The sequence below is a fragment of the Neovison vison genome, chromosome X, assembly GCF_020171115.1.
Source record: "Neovison vison isolate M4711 chromosome X, ASM_NN_V1, whole genome shotgun sequence".
NCBI lineage: Eukaryota > Metazoa > Chordata > Mammalia > Carnivora > Mustelidae > Neogale > Neogale vison.
Window position 1 is genome coordinate 25642089 of NC_058105.1, and position 17112 is coordinate 25659200.

General features: G+C 36.7%; 1 protein-coding gene across 1 annotated transcript in view; it reads left to right on the forward strand.

Moving 5' to 3' along the window:
- TENM1 (teneurin transmembrane protein 1) overlaps positions 1 to 17112 on the forward strand; it is a 792472-nt gene that overhangs the window by 462387 nt on the left and 312973 nt on the right. Inside the window, exon 7 of the mRNA XM_044235713.1 lies at positions 13870 to 14108. Coding sequence (XP_044091648.1) covers positions 13870 to 14108 — 239 coding nt within the window. The remainder of the gene's footprint in view (positions 1 to 13869; positions 14109 to 17112) is intronic.

Below are 17112 nucleotides of genomic sequence, written 5' to 3' on the forward strand. Positions count from 1 at the left end.
AAATAGAGATGTATATTTAGAGGTCAGAGAAGTGCGTTGAATGATTATATTCTTGAAATTGACCTGACCTTGTTTATCTCCTTGTGCTGTCTTTAACTAATTAAAGTAAACCAATGGGCTTCTTCTTTGTACTTTTGAATCCACGCAGCATGGAACCAGAGAGAGAATATTTCCCTGGAAGGAATGCCTGGTTTCCACAAATTCTCCCGTGTTCACATGGGATTTTAGTTTCTGAGCTTTAGAGCATAGCACAAAGCTAAATTTGACTGTTTCTTAGGTGACCTTACCTGAGGGGGGTTAATGTTGTTTCAATTGCTATGATTATTGTATATTCTGCATATTTTAATCAGTATATCAGGGTTTGAATTTATGCCTTGTGACAGTTCTTGAGAGGTACAATTTGAACAGCAATTCTAAAAATTGAAAGTAGATAGTGTTTTCTATTCTCCATATCTTACAAAGATTTTTTTGTTTGGTCAGCAGGGGTAAAAGTTGGAGGTAATTATGAGTGAGCTGAATGTGCTCCCCGGCCCCAGGATTCAGGGTATTTGCTTGGATAATAAACCAATCCCAAGTGCAGATAGCCTCAAGGAAGGAACAACTGTGAGGTTGGAAGGAAGAGAAGATCATGAGTGACTGGCAAGAAAATCTTTTTTTTCTGGGAGTCTTATAAAGAATGACAGATTCCCTTTCACAGGGATGTTGAATACTTCAAAAATGCATGCTCCAATCAGAGAAATAGTTTTAGACCAACGTTTCTCAACCTCAATATGGTATTTCAGGCTGTATGATTCTTTGTTGTGGACGCTTTCCCATGCATAATAGAATGTTCAGCAGCATTCCTAGCCTCTTACCCACTAGATGCCAGGAGCACCCTCCCCCTAGTTGTGTCAACCAAGCATATCTCCAGACAATGCTAAATGTCCCTTGTGGACCAATTCATCCCAAATTGACAAACACCATTTTAGACTAATGGTGAAACAAAATCTTTTGTTTCCTTACCTACTCACTTTACTCAACCCCTCTTAAGATTCTAGCAGTTTCTTTTGTTCCCATCCCATCTTCCCTCTTCATATTCCTTTCTTCTGAAGACTTTGTTAGTGGGTTTAGATAATTCTCTAGTTTATAGTATAATTTGTGTTCGAAACCGCTGCTATAAATTGAATGTTTGGATCTCCCCAAAATGCATCTATTAAAAACCGAGATGATGGTGTTAGGTGGGGCCTCTGGGGGATGATTAGGACCTTAGGTCCTGATGGTGGAGCCTTCATGAATGGGGACTAGTGCCCTTGTGAAAGAGGCCTCCGATTCCTCTCTGGCCCCTTCTACCCACTAGATGCCCACAGCAGACTGGGGAACAGTCTGTAACCCAGAAGAGGCCCTTCACCAGAACCCTACCATGCTGACACCTCGATCTCAGACTTCCAACTTCCAGAACTGTAAGAAATATATTTCTGTTGTTTATAAATAAAGAACTGAAGTTGATGGTATTTTGTAACAGCAGTTCTAACAGACTAAAGCAACCGCTAAACTAAATCCATTTAGCTCTAAGGCTACCCCACCCCCACCCACTGGTTTCCTTTTCATATAGAGGTAACTCCTTATATAACTTTATCCCCAATTAACTTGTCATATCCTGCATTTCTGTGTGACAGTCTTAAGCAAGAAGAATATATTTATGACTGTGTATCAGTTTGTATATATACTTAATTGGCCTGTTTTCTGGGAATACAAAACCTGGAAAAAGCAATGGATCACTGCTGACTATTTGGATCAGATCCAGACAGGGGAGCCCCAGGTGACCTCCAAAGCCACTAACAAATAATCCTCTACCGTGGCATATAGAGCCATATCTATCTATCTCTATCAAATTTCGTTCCTTATTCCATTCCATTTTCGTCTATGCTCTTCATTCTCCCTTTGTTCATTCTTTGTTCTCTCTCTCTTGGATTTACTTTAGATCTACACTACTCTTGGGCATTTCATAGCTCTTCTGATATTGTTCTTTGCTGAAAAGCTTACAGGGACACAGAAGCCTGAAAGAAAATGGCACATTTGGGAAGCCACGCATGACAGGATGGCCAGAGCTTAGAGTGCATTGGAAATAATGGCAGTAGTGAGTTTGAGAGGTCCACGGAGGGCAGACTGTAAAGGACCTTAATAAAGTAGTACACCTTCATTCCAGAAATAGGAAAAACACATTAAAGTAGCTACAAATGCCACTACCCAAAGATAGTTACTATTAAGATTTCTGTGTTTTCTTCTAGATCTGATCTCTGTAGAGTAAGGATTTAGAGTTGGAGTTGTTTGTGTGTGAGTGTGTGTGTGTGTGTGTGTGTGTGTACACAGCACCTAGCTTTGCTTGTACTGTATGAATTGTTTTTTCTGCCAACATGGAAAATTATTCATTGCCTTAGAAATTATTTGGTTAATGAAACAGAAATGCTTTAAAATTAAATCAGGTAAAGAGGAGGTTTTTTTAAAATGATATAAGATAATCTCCCAGGGAAAGAAAAGGACAATGAATACAGCCATGCCTAAAGAGAGATGGAACTCTCTCCGTTGTTCTTTTGCTTTCTGGAGCCGCATGATGTCTCATTACTGTTTCTTTCTGCACATATTCTCTCTTCTAAGGTGTCACTTTAGATGGAATTTGTTTATCTGTTCCCCTATCATGTTGTAACTCCAACTCTGGCTCAACATATCTTTCATCTTGGCTTCCCTAGATGATGAGTTTCTGTGTCTAGATTTTTGAGAGAGGGAGAGGGAGAGAATACGACTGTCTCCAAGGTTGGTTATCCAGTTCTGCTGCAGTGAACTCTGATTACAAGCAATGCAGAGTGGGATTGGGACAGTCATGGATAAGGGTGCTCTGTCCAGGCTCTGCTGAGAGACAATTATCGGCATAATATGATTATGTGGTTGAAAATTCTTAATACAACTTCATAATATTCCATGGAATGAACATACTAGCCCCCCCCCATATTTGAGTCTGGTCTTTTAGTCATTGGATGAGTAAGGAGACTGAGGATCCTGGTTGGAAGAGTTCTAGGGAAGAAGACAGGAATATCAGGTATCACTTTTGCTCACACTTCCCATGAGCCAGAATTCACATGACCATACCTAATGGAAATGTGACTGGGAAATATAGTCCATGTGCCCAGGAAATAAGGCAAACAAGGATGCTGGTGAGGAACAGACAGCTTCTGCCTCAGGCCGTTTCTTTGATTTTGAGATTGATAGTTCACAGGACAGCCGTGCCTTTTGTCAGTCTGTCCCTCAGAGAAATGTTAGACTGGATAGGTTAGAGGACTGATTTGAATGTCATTTCTTCCTTTACAACATTATAAAGCATTTTTGACTTTAATGTACATGTATGAGTAAGACAAACCACTAAAAGCTAATATAAGGCTAATGTTGATCAACACCCTTCAAACAGTGCATTACAATGATTATCTGTATTTTCAAACTGAAGAACTTAGTGGGAAATGCTTAGGTTCTCTTCTTACTATACTCCTTTGAAATACTCTTTCTTTAAAATCAGGTGTCCTGGGGTGCCTGGGTAGCTCACTGGGTTAATCCTCTGCCTTCAGCTCAGGTCATGATCTCAGGGTCCTGGGATCGAGCCCTGTATCGGGCTCTCTGCTTGGCAGGGAGCCTGCTTCCTCCCCTCTCTCTCTGCCTGCCTCTCTGCCTGCCTCTCTACCTACTTTTGATCTGTCTGTCAAATAAATAAATAAAATCTTTAAAAAAAATCAGGTGTCCTTGTCAATAGATTACAGTTCAATTAAAACAAATACAGAAATGTTTGCCATGTCTCCTGGCTCTTAACATAAATGGGGAAAATACATATCTGTAGAAAATAAGGACGAATAAAAAAGTAATCAAGGCATAGAATACTCTGCCCACTACCCACTTCTCTAAAAAGAAAGATAAATAAGTAAACCAAGTAACCAGTGAAACCAAGTCTATAAAACAGCAGGTTGCTCTGTTAAGTAAAATTGGGAGTGGACATTGAGTTTGTAAAGAGACATAAAATCTAATTTCTTCCCAAAATCAAGATTATTTTTAAAAATCCCAGAAAGGTTGAGGTCTGGTTTAATTTTAAACACGTGCCCATAAATTCTGCCTTGATCACATGCTTATTCCCATTTAAAATGGTCCCTGTTGGGAAATGAACTACAGAAAACTCTGGAGCAGAATTCCACTATCCCTTCATGGAAATGATGTATACAATCATAAGAGGATTCAAAATCTCACCCACCAACAGCTTTTTTAAATTTTTTTGAGTTTGAAGAGAGACTACAGCTTTCACAGCATACCATAGGAACTAAATTACTATTAAGTATAAAGAAAATGAAAAATTGGTAAGCTTACTTATCTAAGTAAATAATTTTTATGTTTTGTCCTGAGCCTTTTCAAACAGGAATATTTACATTAATAGAAAATATTAATTTGATATTTACCCCTCAACTAATGTAGGATTTTTAATAAACATTTTTTAAATTAAAGTTATATCTACAGAGAATGGATCTAACTTGGAAAATGAGAAAGAGAGTGTGTCTTGAAAAGGCACTATTATAAAATAGAAGATGATTGTTTATTTTAATTTATTTTGGGGTCCACTAAAGCAACTCGATCAAACAGAATATATAATAATTTCTTTCTCCAGCCTTTATATATCTATGCCAGCACACCTAGCTCAAACTTATCTCTGAATATCCTGTTACAGAAATGTTTAATTTATATAGGGAAGTCTGATAACACTATTACATAAAAGATGTTCTGATGTCTTTCATATTCTAAAAAGGAAGACATGACAATTAGCTCACTGTGTACCCTCCTGATATCATTTTGTCATTTCTGTAATTTTAGGACTTGAAACAAATATTTCCATAAAAACATCTTCAGTGGAATACTAAACATATATATTCAGTTTGAGAAGAAAATACCAAATGATCACATGAGTTAAGAAGATTTTGTTAACTAGTGATTAACATTATGAATCATACCAGTGATGTCATAAGTTAATATGTGCACAGTGGTTAAGTAAATGGGTTTTATTGTTCATGCATGAGTTTAAAACTATTTACTGAGCACCTACTATTTGCTATGCACCATTCTAGATGCTGAGGTTATAGCAGTAAATAAGACAGACACTTCTACTCTCATGTAGCTTATGTCCAATAATCAACAAAACTGAAGTAGATTCCCAGCTCGGTTACTTACCAGTTGTGTGACCTTGAGAAATTTATTTAACTTTAATAGCTGATTCTCAGCCTCCTAAACTGTAAAATATGCACAATATCACCTTCCTTTATGAGGTTATTGTGAGGATTCAGTGAGAAGGAAGCACAAGGTATTTTAGCAGAGTGCCTAGTACATAGATGTGGTTTAGTGTATGGTCATTGCTGTTGCCATTATTATTAGCAGCAATTATTTTTAATTATTAGTATTTTATTAACAATGATTCATTACCCAAATGTCTTACAAAAAGAGATGAAATATGAATCAACTATTTCTTTGATTCATTCCTTTTAGATTATGTGAAAACAAAATGAAAGCTTATAGTTGCCCTTTTACATTCAATAAACCAAGAGATATTTGCTCACAAGTGAAACTTAGTTTAGAGCTCCCAAGCCTCATTCATTCTGCACAGTGAATCAAGAGCTTTTTAGAAGAAGCAAAGGCATCATACAAATCAATATATATATTCATTGAGTACCTTTGAAGTATGAGACAACATACGTAGAAATTAAGACTTAGTCCCTGCGCTCAAGGAATACACAATACAGGCAGGGTAGATATTCTGATTAAAAGAAGAGCGGGAGTAATAGTCACAAAAAGTTTTTTTTAAGATTTTATTTATTTATTTGACCAACAGAGATCACAAGTAGGCAGAGAGGCAGGCAGAGAGGCAGGCAGAGAGAGAGGGGAGGAAGCAGGCTCCCTGCTGAGCAGAGAGCCTGATGTGGGGCTCGATCCCAGGACCCTGGGATCATGACCTGAGCCGAAGGCAGAGGCTTTAACCCACTGAGCCACCCAGGCACCCCCACAAAAAGATTTTTAAGATAGCTCTCCTGTTAGCTACAAACTATCTCACTTGCAAAATTACAATATCAGTCTAAAACATACAGCATTGCTATTCAAGTATAAACAGTAGAACTAATGCTTAAACCTAGAAAAATTAAGGCTTAGATGGGTGTCCTAAAACTCTTTAAAAAGAAAAAAAATTCGTAAAAATATGAATAAATAAATAAATAAATAAATAAATAAAATACAACAGAGAGAGAGTATGGATTTTTTTTTATAAACACTTAGGATGTAATGTTTGGAGGGGATATATGGGCAGGGATGACTTAAAATTTGGAAGAAAGAACCCTCTAGCAAATAAATGAAATCCTCCCTTACGTAGCTGTTAGGAGAGAAATACAATTTGTTACCTTAGGAGGTTGTCCAAGGTGGTAATTCCATTGAGGTTCAGAAAGAGTTTGGATGAATACTCTTTGGGGGAGCATATTCTAAAAAGGACTATGCAGAATGGCCTATGAAAGACAAACTAGAGATGCTGAGGTTGATAATTTTGACTAGTAACCACACTTTTCTGCAAAATAACATTAGGTGTTCTTGTCAGAGAAGAAAATGGAGCTGACCCAGCATGGAGTGTTTTAAAATTTTTTCACGTTTTTGAAGGCATAAGAATAAATACCTATGAATAGACATTTCTCCAATGATGCTATAAAAATATCCAACAAGCCTACAAAAAGATACTCAGCATCATCAGTCATCAGAGGAATGCAAACCCAAAAGCACAACGAGATGCCACTTCACACCCATTAGGATGGCTACCATCGAAAAAGAAAAGGACAGCAGGAAGGAAGGAAGGGAGAGAAAGAGGGAAAGGGAAAAAAAGAAAAGAATAGAATTTAGTGTTAGTGAAGATGTAGAAAAATGGAGCCTGTGTGCACTATTAGAGGGATTGTAAAATGGTGCAACCACTATGGAAAATAATATGGAGATCCTTCAAAAAACTAAAAATAGAGGTGTTGTATGATCCAACAATCCTACTTTGGGGCATATACTCAAAAGAATTGAAAAGGGATCTAAGAACATATTTGCACACTCATGTTCATTATTCACAATAGCAAGAAGAGGAAGCAGCCCAGATGTGCATGGATATATCAACAGGCAAAGACAATGTGGTAGGTAGATATAATAGAATATGATTCGACCTTGAAAAGGAAGGATATCTTGTCCTGTGCTACACATGAGGTAACTTCAGGACCTTATGCTAAGTGAAATAAACTACAAAAAGACAAATACTGTATCATTCCACATATATGAAGTATCTAAACTAGTCCAGTTCATAGAAAGAAAACAAAGTGGTTGGTTCCCAGGGGCTGAGGGAAGGGGGAAAATGAGACTGCTTAATGGGTATAGAGTTTCATATTTGCAAGATAAAAATTTCTGGAGATCTGTTTCACAACAACGTTAATAAAGGCTACTGAACTGAACTGTACCCTTAAAAAATGGTTAGGATGGGTGCACCCGTTGGCTCAGTTGGTAGAACATGCAACTCTTGATCTCAAGGTCGTGTGTTCAAACCCCACAGTGGGCATGGAACCCAGTTAAAATAAAAAATGAAAACAAATAGGATGGTAAATTTTATATTTTGTAGTTTTTTATCATAATAAAAATGCATTTAATAATTTTTAAATGAATAAATGTCTAAATGCCACAATTCTATGGAATGTGATTTGGCCATAATAACTTGACTCAAGGCTTTTTCATTTCAGTCTTCTGTTTTGTTTTATTTTTTTTTTTTAAATCACCCTCAGCTGTGAACTGGAAATAAGTTGAATTCCTTCTTCTGGGTATAAAAATGAGTCAAATGTTTATAGCTAAGGGAATACAGGTTTAGATATTCATCTCATAAGCATGTTTACAAGATGTAAAAGAAAAAACTTCATTGGTTATTTATGCATCTGTTGTTCGAAAGCTGTAGATTTCTGTCTATTTCCTATAGAATTTTAAGTGCCACATTAAATCACATTATTTAGTGCTAACAGATACCCTCAGAAATATGTAGCATGAGGGGTTTGAAAAGAGAGAGTACATTTTCCCCTTTTTTATAGATGATTTTAAAATCCTTACAGGAACATTTATTATATTCCCACTTACCACCGCTGGGTCTCATCAGTCTTGAAGATATTTTTTTTTCTCAATTTCCTCATATGCCCATTTCCTTTTGGCAATATCTTGCTTTTCCTTTTTAAATTTGAACTTGAATATTAAAACAGATGCAAAGGAGAGTACTACTTACACATAAACTCTTGAACTGCATTTTTATCATTTGCTCTGTGCAAAAAACCCAATTGTATGAAATTGATAGCAACATTTTAGTATATCCTCCGGTCCCCAGGGAAAAGCAACGTGCTTAGACAGATGATCTGATTTTATGAGCACATAGCTGAAGTCTAGCACTGCGCATTTGTCTTTATGCTCCTACTTTTTTCAGGGACTATGAAAACACATTTAGGCAGTAGTTTCACTTTCCAACAATGGACTGCAAAGCCTTTGACAATACGTAGCATTTGCAGTGCTGTTTTTCATGATGCATATCAAAGTATAGATCACTTGAGCAAAGAATCTTAATCTCAGCTTGTTAATAAGAAAACAGGAACCTTACTATATGAACTCATTTTATTATCTACCCTCACTGAGGGCTGTCATTTGGATTCCACTCAAATATGAATTAGTTTAAATGTTGCTCTGCTGCGACTGCTGAATTTATTCATTATGCTGTAATATTTTACTTATGAAACTGCATTTGGAAATCCTTTGGTGTATATCACGATGAAATTACAGTGCTCGGGGATATTGATTATTGCTTGTAATTGCCATCATAATAGCCAACAATTCTCTGTCTTTCTTTGTCTTTCTTCTCCCCCTTAATGATATACTAAACCAAATCAATATCCAACATATGGGGCCACTTACATTGTCTCGAAAATCCGATTGTTCTCCTTCATAAATATGTAAAAGATCGAAGATTTTATCTCCAATCACTGGGTGAAAAGCACTCCCATACTGCTGGATTTCCCTTTTATCCTACAGGAACATATCAGGGTGTTGCTGTGCAGGACTGGTTATACCTAAGTGACATCTTGTCACCTCCACAGTAACCACCAGTTTGTTAGTGGTGAGGAGATGGGGAGGCTGCTCCACTCTGCTGTCCATAAAGTGTTACATGTCTTGCTCACTAGTAAATTAGATAGCCAGAGGGGAAAACATAAGCTGGAAGCGCTAACCAAACAGTAAAGAAGAAATTCCCCTCCTTATAAATGGAAGAGATCGTTTCAGGGACTAAAGAGGAAGTACAGGGGCACCTGGGTAGCTCAGTTGGTTATGCGTTTGCCTTCGGCTTGGTCATGATCCCAGGGTACTGGGATCTAGTACCACATCAGGTTCCTTGCTCAGTGAGGGAGTCTGCTTCTCTCTCTGCCTGCCACTCCCCCTGTTTATGTGCTTTCTCTCTGTCAAATAAATAAATAAAATCTTTAGCTAGATAGATGATAGATAGATAGATAGATAGATAGATAAATGATAGATGATAGATAGCACAATTAAATGGAAGGAGTATAATGGTGTGAGTCACTTTTTCAATATATTTATCCCTTATTTCTAACTATATACTGTTTCTCCATTCTGGGGATACTTTAGGTAACTTTAGAAGCAGTAATAACTCCTTTTCCTTCTTAACAACTAAAAGGTAGCTTCATTGTAATGCTTCCACGTTCATCCAAAATATTTAAGGTGGTCTTTAAAACTTATCTTAGTTTTAAGATAAATGATGTATGGAAGAATAGACATGTATTATGTGACACATGGAAGACATGTGACATATGGAAGAATAGACATGTATAATGTAGTACTGTTTAAATGGATTGTTATTTGTTTAGCCTGGATCAGTTAACCCAGGAGCTTAGAACCTGGTGGTAGTCCAGTGAAGACTGGTTGGCAGGTCACCTAGTGCAGAGGAAATACATTCTTTTGGAAGTCCCTGATTCCAAGTTCATTTATGCCATTAAGTACCTGTGCTACTTTTAGGTAGTCCATTTCATTTTCTGGACCTTGGTTTCCCTAACTGCAAAATCGGCATGTTGGGCTAGTAGATGATCACGGAGATCCCTTCTTTCGACTCTGTAATTCTTAAGCTATCATTCTCGTGTTTGTCACTGTTCCCAGGGGGAACAGGGTAAACGTGGCTCAATTCAGTATTACCCACGTGCTTCTTCTGTGCCTTAACAGTTTTGCATTCGTACCTTAATATGTCCGTGACCTGCCTCACCCAGCAGAGTCAAGGTTAAGAGCAACTGGCGGCTCTTCCCCAGTTACTAGCTGTGGGACCACAGACAACTTAACCTCTCTGTGCCTTGCTTTTCTTATCTGTAAATGGGGATATTTATTTTAATGGGTTTGTTGTGAAGATGAAATGATATACTAGTTTATTAATTACTTAGAACAATGCTCGGCACAAGTGAGCACTTAATGAATGTTACCTTTTGTCATCATTATAATAACTACTATTATCACCACTTTATTCCTGCTGAAAACCTCTTTTGGTCTCTGTTTCTTCATCTGTAAGATGAGACTAATAGTATCAGCCTCATAAATATATGAGGACCAAAATATTGCACATAAAGTGCCTGGTGCCCGGACTTTCTAGGTGCTCAGTAAATCATGTTCACATAAACAGAACCAGCTATGCATATGGTTGGTATTAAACAGTGCATTTTTTCCACTTACCCCACCTACCTTTTTTCTGATAACTTGTTACAAAGACAGTACAAGATCAAGGTAGAGAACTAAAAAAAAAAAATACCAAAAGATAACGCAAGTTACTATTTTTACATGAGAGTATATATTTTTTTCATTTTAAAAATTGTATCCTGGGGCACCTGGGTGGCTCAGTTGGTTTAAGCATCTGCCTTTGTCTTAGGTCGTGACCTCAGGGTCCTGGGACTGAGTCCCACATCAGGCTCTCTGCTCAGCGGGGAGTCTGCCTCTCCCTTTCCCTCTCTCTCTCTCTCTCTCTGTCTCTCTCAAATAAATAAATGAAATCTTTTTTTAAAAATTGTATCTTATTACCCATACTGTTTTGAAACCTACCTTTCTTCCCTTGGTGATCTCTTTAAACACTTCCTAGTGAAGAGATCTTTTACAGTACCATTTGTAATGGTTATATGGTATTTTACTATGTGTTTGTAAAATAATTTACTTAACCAAGTACTTATTATTGAGCACTTGGGTGTTTAATTTGCACTATTACAAATTACACTGAAATGAACGATTTGTATACATTGTCAGACACATCATTTCCTAAGGATAAATTATTGTAGGCAGCATATTTAAAATCTTCTGATACTAATGACAAATTGCCCTCCAGAAAGGCTTGTGAATGTGTAGTACTCTCAGCAACCCTGCCCTTTATATAACCTTTACCCTTATGGTACTAACACAGAATTCTCTAATGTGGAGATTTTTCGTGAACTGGCAGCTTAGACAGTTGTTTTTTCCTCTAAACATATATGCTTTTGTTCTCTAAAGTAAAAGTTGGAAATCAGACTTATAATAGTCTTAATGATTTATACATTTGGTCGTGTGTGACAGGGTGATGTTGGCTCTCTGTTTAGTGGAGGGGTTTCTTATAGTTAAAATGTAACACTAGAATGGGTTTTGCTTAACAGTGCATTCTACTGCTCCAGGCAGCACAGTAGAGAGCTTAAGATTAAGGATTTTGGAACCGAAGTGACCTGGGTTCCTATTCTGGCTCTGTCATTCACGTACTAGGAGGATGTGGGCAAGTTTTTTTTTAAACCTCCTTAGGCCTCCATTTTCTTAAATTCACAATGAGGATAATAATACAGCCTATTTCTTTTTAAAAAGATTTCATTTATTTATTTGATAGAGAGAGAGACCACAAGTAGGCAGAGCTGGAGGCAGAGAGAGAGGAGAAGCAGGCTCCCTGCTGAGCAGAGAGCCTAAAGTGGGGCTCGATTCCAGGACCCTGGGATCATGACCTGAGCTGAAGGCAGATGCTTAAATGACTGAGCCACCCAGGTGCTCCAATATAGCCTATTTCATGAGTGAAGACTCACTGAGATTATGTGTTTAACACAAAGCCTGGTACATAGCACTCAGTAAGTGTAAAGTACATGCGCAAAAACATACTTTAATGTATTTGTTTTTGGCAGCTCCTTCCATGTCCCTAAATCAGTACTGTTTATGAAATATCCATATTGCAATAGTCATAAGCAGTCAGTAATCATCATATAGTAATTTAGACATGACAGCAGCATGAAGTTCTAGAACAGGCAAAATTAATACATGGTAGGAAAGATGCTAAGTAGTAGTTACCTGGGGGAGGTGGGGTAGGGACTTACTTAGAAAGGCAGGAGGGAACTTCCTGTGGTGATGGGAATATTCTCTCTCTTGATAGAGGTTTATGTTGCACAGATGATTGCATTTGTCAAATCTCAGCAAATGTATACTTAAAATTTGTGCATTTCATCATGTATAATTTTTTAATTGAAACATACATATAACATTATGTAAATTTAAGGTGTACAACATGTTGATTTGATACATTTATATATTGCACCATGATTGTCATTGTAGCATTAGTTAACACCTTTATGATGTTGCATAATTATCATTTCTTCTTTGTGGTGGGAATAATTAAAATCTCAATTAGCAAGCTTGATGATTATAATACATACAGTTGTCTATAGTGACTGTACTGTACAGTACATCTTCAGGACTTACTTATGTTCTAGTTGCAAGTTTATACCCTTAAACATCTTTCCTATTCTCTGACCTCTCAGGCCCTGGTTACCAGCATTCTGTTTTCTGTTTTTATGAGTTCATGGATAGACCTTGAGGGCATTATGCTAAGTGAGATAAGTCAGACAGAGAAAGACAAATACAGCATGATACCCCTTATATGTGGAATCTAAAAGGGTTCAACTCGTCATGGATAAATTTTACACTTAAAAATCTGTAAAAAATGTTGAACTCTAGATAATATGCAAGTTAAAAGGGAAGGATAATATGCTGATATATGCAATTTACTTTGAAAGGCTTGAAAATTAAGATGGACTGATGTATGAAGGCAGAAATGGAGATATGGATAAGTATGTGATAAAGTTAGTATAGTCATATGTTAACTGTAGCATCTAGTTGGTAAGTATATGTGTGTTTACATAAAATCCTTTCAACTTGGCTGTGTGTTTGACAATTTTTATAATAAAATATTGCTTGAAAATATGTCTGTGAAAGCTAAGCCCTAAATAAATATACTGGTTTCTAGACCATTCAGATTTCAAAAATGCCTGATGATACTTCTCATTTGTTTTTGAATCAACTCTTGAGTATCATATTTAACAACAAGGAGCAGGATAGTGAATAACATCAAATGTGAATGTCAACACTGAAGAGTCTGAGAAATTCACTAGCCAGCAAGTCAGGGAACAGAGGATCTCTTTCTGCCTCCTAAAGGTCTAAATGAGAAAACAAAGGAGACCACCAAAGGCAATTTGGAATTAAATGTTAGGTATATGAAAATTTTGAGACTCTGTCAGTTTTCCTGAGCCTGTCAAAGTGTGATTGTTGGAAATGAGTGGGGTTTGTGTTTTTGTAACAACTGGCTTTGTTTTTTGTTGTTGTTGTTTGTTTTCATTTAAATTCAATTAGTCAACATAGTACATCATAAGTTTCAGAGGTAATGTTCAAGAATCCATCAGTTGCATGTAACAACCAGTGCTGGCTTTGGTTTTTATAGCCCCAACTTGTGTTTCCTTTCCCCAGGCATTTCCTGTTTAAACATGGATCTGGTTCCTCGGCTATCTTCAGTGCAGCCAGTCAGAACTACCCGCTGACGTCCAATACCGTGTACTCGCCCCCTCCCAGGCCACTTCCTCGAAGCACCTTTTCCAGACCTGCCTTTACCTTTAACAAACCTTACAGGTGCTGCAACTGGAAGTGCACGGCCTTGAGCGCCACTGCAATCACGGTGACTTTGGCCTTGTTGCTAGCCTATGTGATTGGTAAGCCTTTTCTTCCATGCCTGTTTTCTTCTTAATCAAATCTTGTTTTGCTTGTGGTGGAGGTCCGGGGTGGGGAGCGGGGAGGGTCGCTCTTAACTCAGACCTAGAATTTGAAGCGAGGCTTAGTATTATAGTATTATAAATAACAAATGGATTGCTAATGAATGTTGTTTTGGTGTTTTTTTTTTTTTTTGCACTTCCTAACTTTAAATACTGCTGAGGAGAGTAAGGAATGCTTTTTGAGAAGAAATATTTATACTACTAACGCAGTCTTATTGATTGCAATTACTGTAGTTAACCATTTTCCCTTCAATTAAAAGGTTGTTATGGTTTTCTCATTAGAAGTCATAAGTACCAATCTACAATAGCTTCTTAAATTATAGTTAAACAATAATACTGCTACTGGATTTTCAGGTAGCAATTTCATTAAAGTAGTAGTTATTTGGAAGCTATCGGAAAATCCAGGGCATAATTTCTCCCCAAGAATTTAGTTTTACACTGGGATTTAAAAAAAAATGTATTCTTATTTTCACAAGGAAAATGGCTGTGGAATTGTATAGATACTATAGAGAAGTAAAGGAGAAAACAGTTGTGAAGCACTCTTTCCACACATTTAAGAAAAATATCGTTTGGAGTCACTCTGATTAAAGTCACCCTCACTTGATAGCAAATTGTATTGATTTTTTGGGATGGCATTTTATTTTGACTAAACATTAATTTCTTTGCTTGAGTGGTTCTGCAGTCTAAAATGTAAATTAACTAAAGAAACATGTACTTTGTGGAAGCACTATTCCTAGAATGAATAGAATATCATTGTAGAAAAAAATTCTATCCAGGTATGGCACTGGTGACTTCTTTTCAGGTTTAACCCTGTTTCCTAATTGAAGCAGAATTACTCATGAGGATACAATGAATATGATTCTGAGAAGTAGATCACAATGGGTTTAGACTTTCTTATAATCATAAATAATAAGGGAAGTTTGGTGTATTCTGATTTATTCAAAATGTGAACAATAAGAAAGTTCCAATAACCAGATTTATTGGAGTCCTAGAGCAGGGGCTCCTAAGTTAATAGATTTATTTTGTAGGGAAGTCACTGATAATGTCAACAGTATAGGATCATAGCCTATATTGATGTTCATAATTATCTCTTTTACATTTTTATCATGCTATCTGAATACATTTGAACAATGCTTCTATTAAATGTGGGTAACATTACCTATAATATTAAATATTTGTCTTTTATCTCAGACATTTTAAGGTAACCCAACATGTATGTTTATTTGGTTTGTAATAGCCTGTAGTGATAAATAACGCTGAAGGAATGAAGGTATTGGATGAGAAAGTACTATAATACAAACCCAGTTTTAATATGGAATCATTCAAAACAAGAAGTAATTTGAGAAGTTTAAATACGTTAGAGGCCCTTTTAAATGTTCTTGTTCAATTATGAGACAAACTCTTATCTTATAGGTTATCGTCTATTACCTGTTACTATATAGAGAGATAATGTTTTAGATATAAGACCTAACCCCTGGTATAAACAAATCCAGATAATAACAAGCTCTTTATTAAAAGTTAGATGGTGTTCAAGCCTGTTTCCATGTAAATTTATTATGATAGCCACTCTGGTATTGAAACTCTGAGACTTGTTTATTCATTTGTATATTTATTGATTTCGTAAGTGAAAATAGAACATTTCAGTCCTTTCAAAGTCTGCCTTATTTTATAGGGTGAACAATAGAATATGATTTCGACATGACAGTAAGGTAACATAGTGTGGTCGTTATGAATATGGATTTTCAGACCTCTACCCCTTATTAGGCATGGTAGCTTGGGCAAATTATTTAGCCTTTTAAGGCCTGCATTTCCTCATCTGTTAAATGGGCCTAAAACAGTACCTATAACACAGAGTTGTGAGAATTAAATGAGTCAATATAACTAAAGAACTTGGAATAGTACCCAAAACACAGTAGGTATACTATAAATGTTAAATATTGTTATTGTTGTTGTTATCATCATTCTCTTTATAACTATGCTTCACTATTAAAAGTCAGTGGTTCTCAGAAGTAACCATTTTGTTCACAGCTGTATCTGAGCACCAGGGTCGGTGCCTGGCACATAACAATCCTATCGGGGAAATCTGTTGACAGAAATGACTAATGCTAAGCATTTTACTTGTATTAGCTCATTTAATTCTCACAACAATCCTTAAGGGCAGGTATCAGTATTATATATAGTATAGAGATGAGTAAACTGAATGAAGCACAGCAAAGAGAAGAGTTTACATAAAGGTCATATTGAAATTAAGAGGTTGCATCCCTGAGAAGTGGGATCCTTAGCCTTATGACAGAGTGGACTGACTCCAGAGCTCACACCCTTCAGCACTAGGTCTTGCTGCCCCTCTAACACTCCAGTAAACTCTGCAGCTTACTGACTTCTTAGTCTGCTAAATAAATCCACCAATTTTTTCTTACTAAATTACAAAGTAAGTTACATTTACCAGGTCATCCACTGCTATGGTGTGTGCAGCTAAGCTTTGTTGATTGGTGGGAGTTATCTGTCGAAGTCATTTACTTTGTGATTTTTTTAGATGTAGAAATATCAGGCTAATTGCTGTAGCACAGTAGGTTGAATGGGTTCAAAATGAGATGTTAATGGCTAATGCCAGAACTTTTTTCCAAGTTCTGTCATGAACTGAACATTATGTGACTTTGGATAAGCCCTTTAAAATCCCTTCCTCTACCCCATCTGTGCTGTATTGCTAACCACCTCAAGAGGGTAGAGTAAGAAATCATCAGTAGGCATACAGGTGAAAGATGTCACATAAGAACTGTAACATACAAGATGATTTTCAAGTGGCTTTCTGTGGTTGAAGTAAAAAAGTATTACATTTCAAAAATATGAAACTATTTCACTCTCCACTCTTGCCGAGTCTGTAAGAGTCATCAGGATTTTTTTTTCAATCCCCCTTTACAGTTGCTGTATAACCCAAGTAAAATCT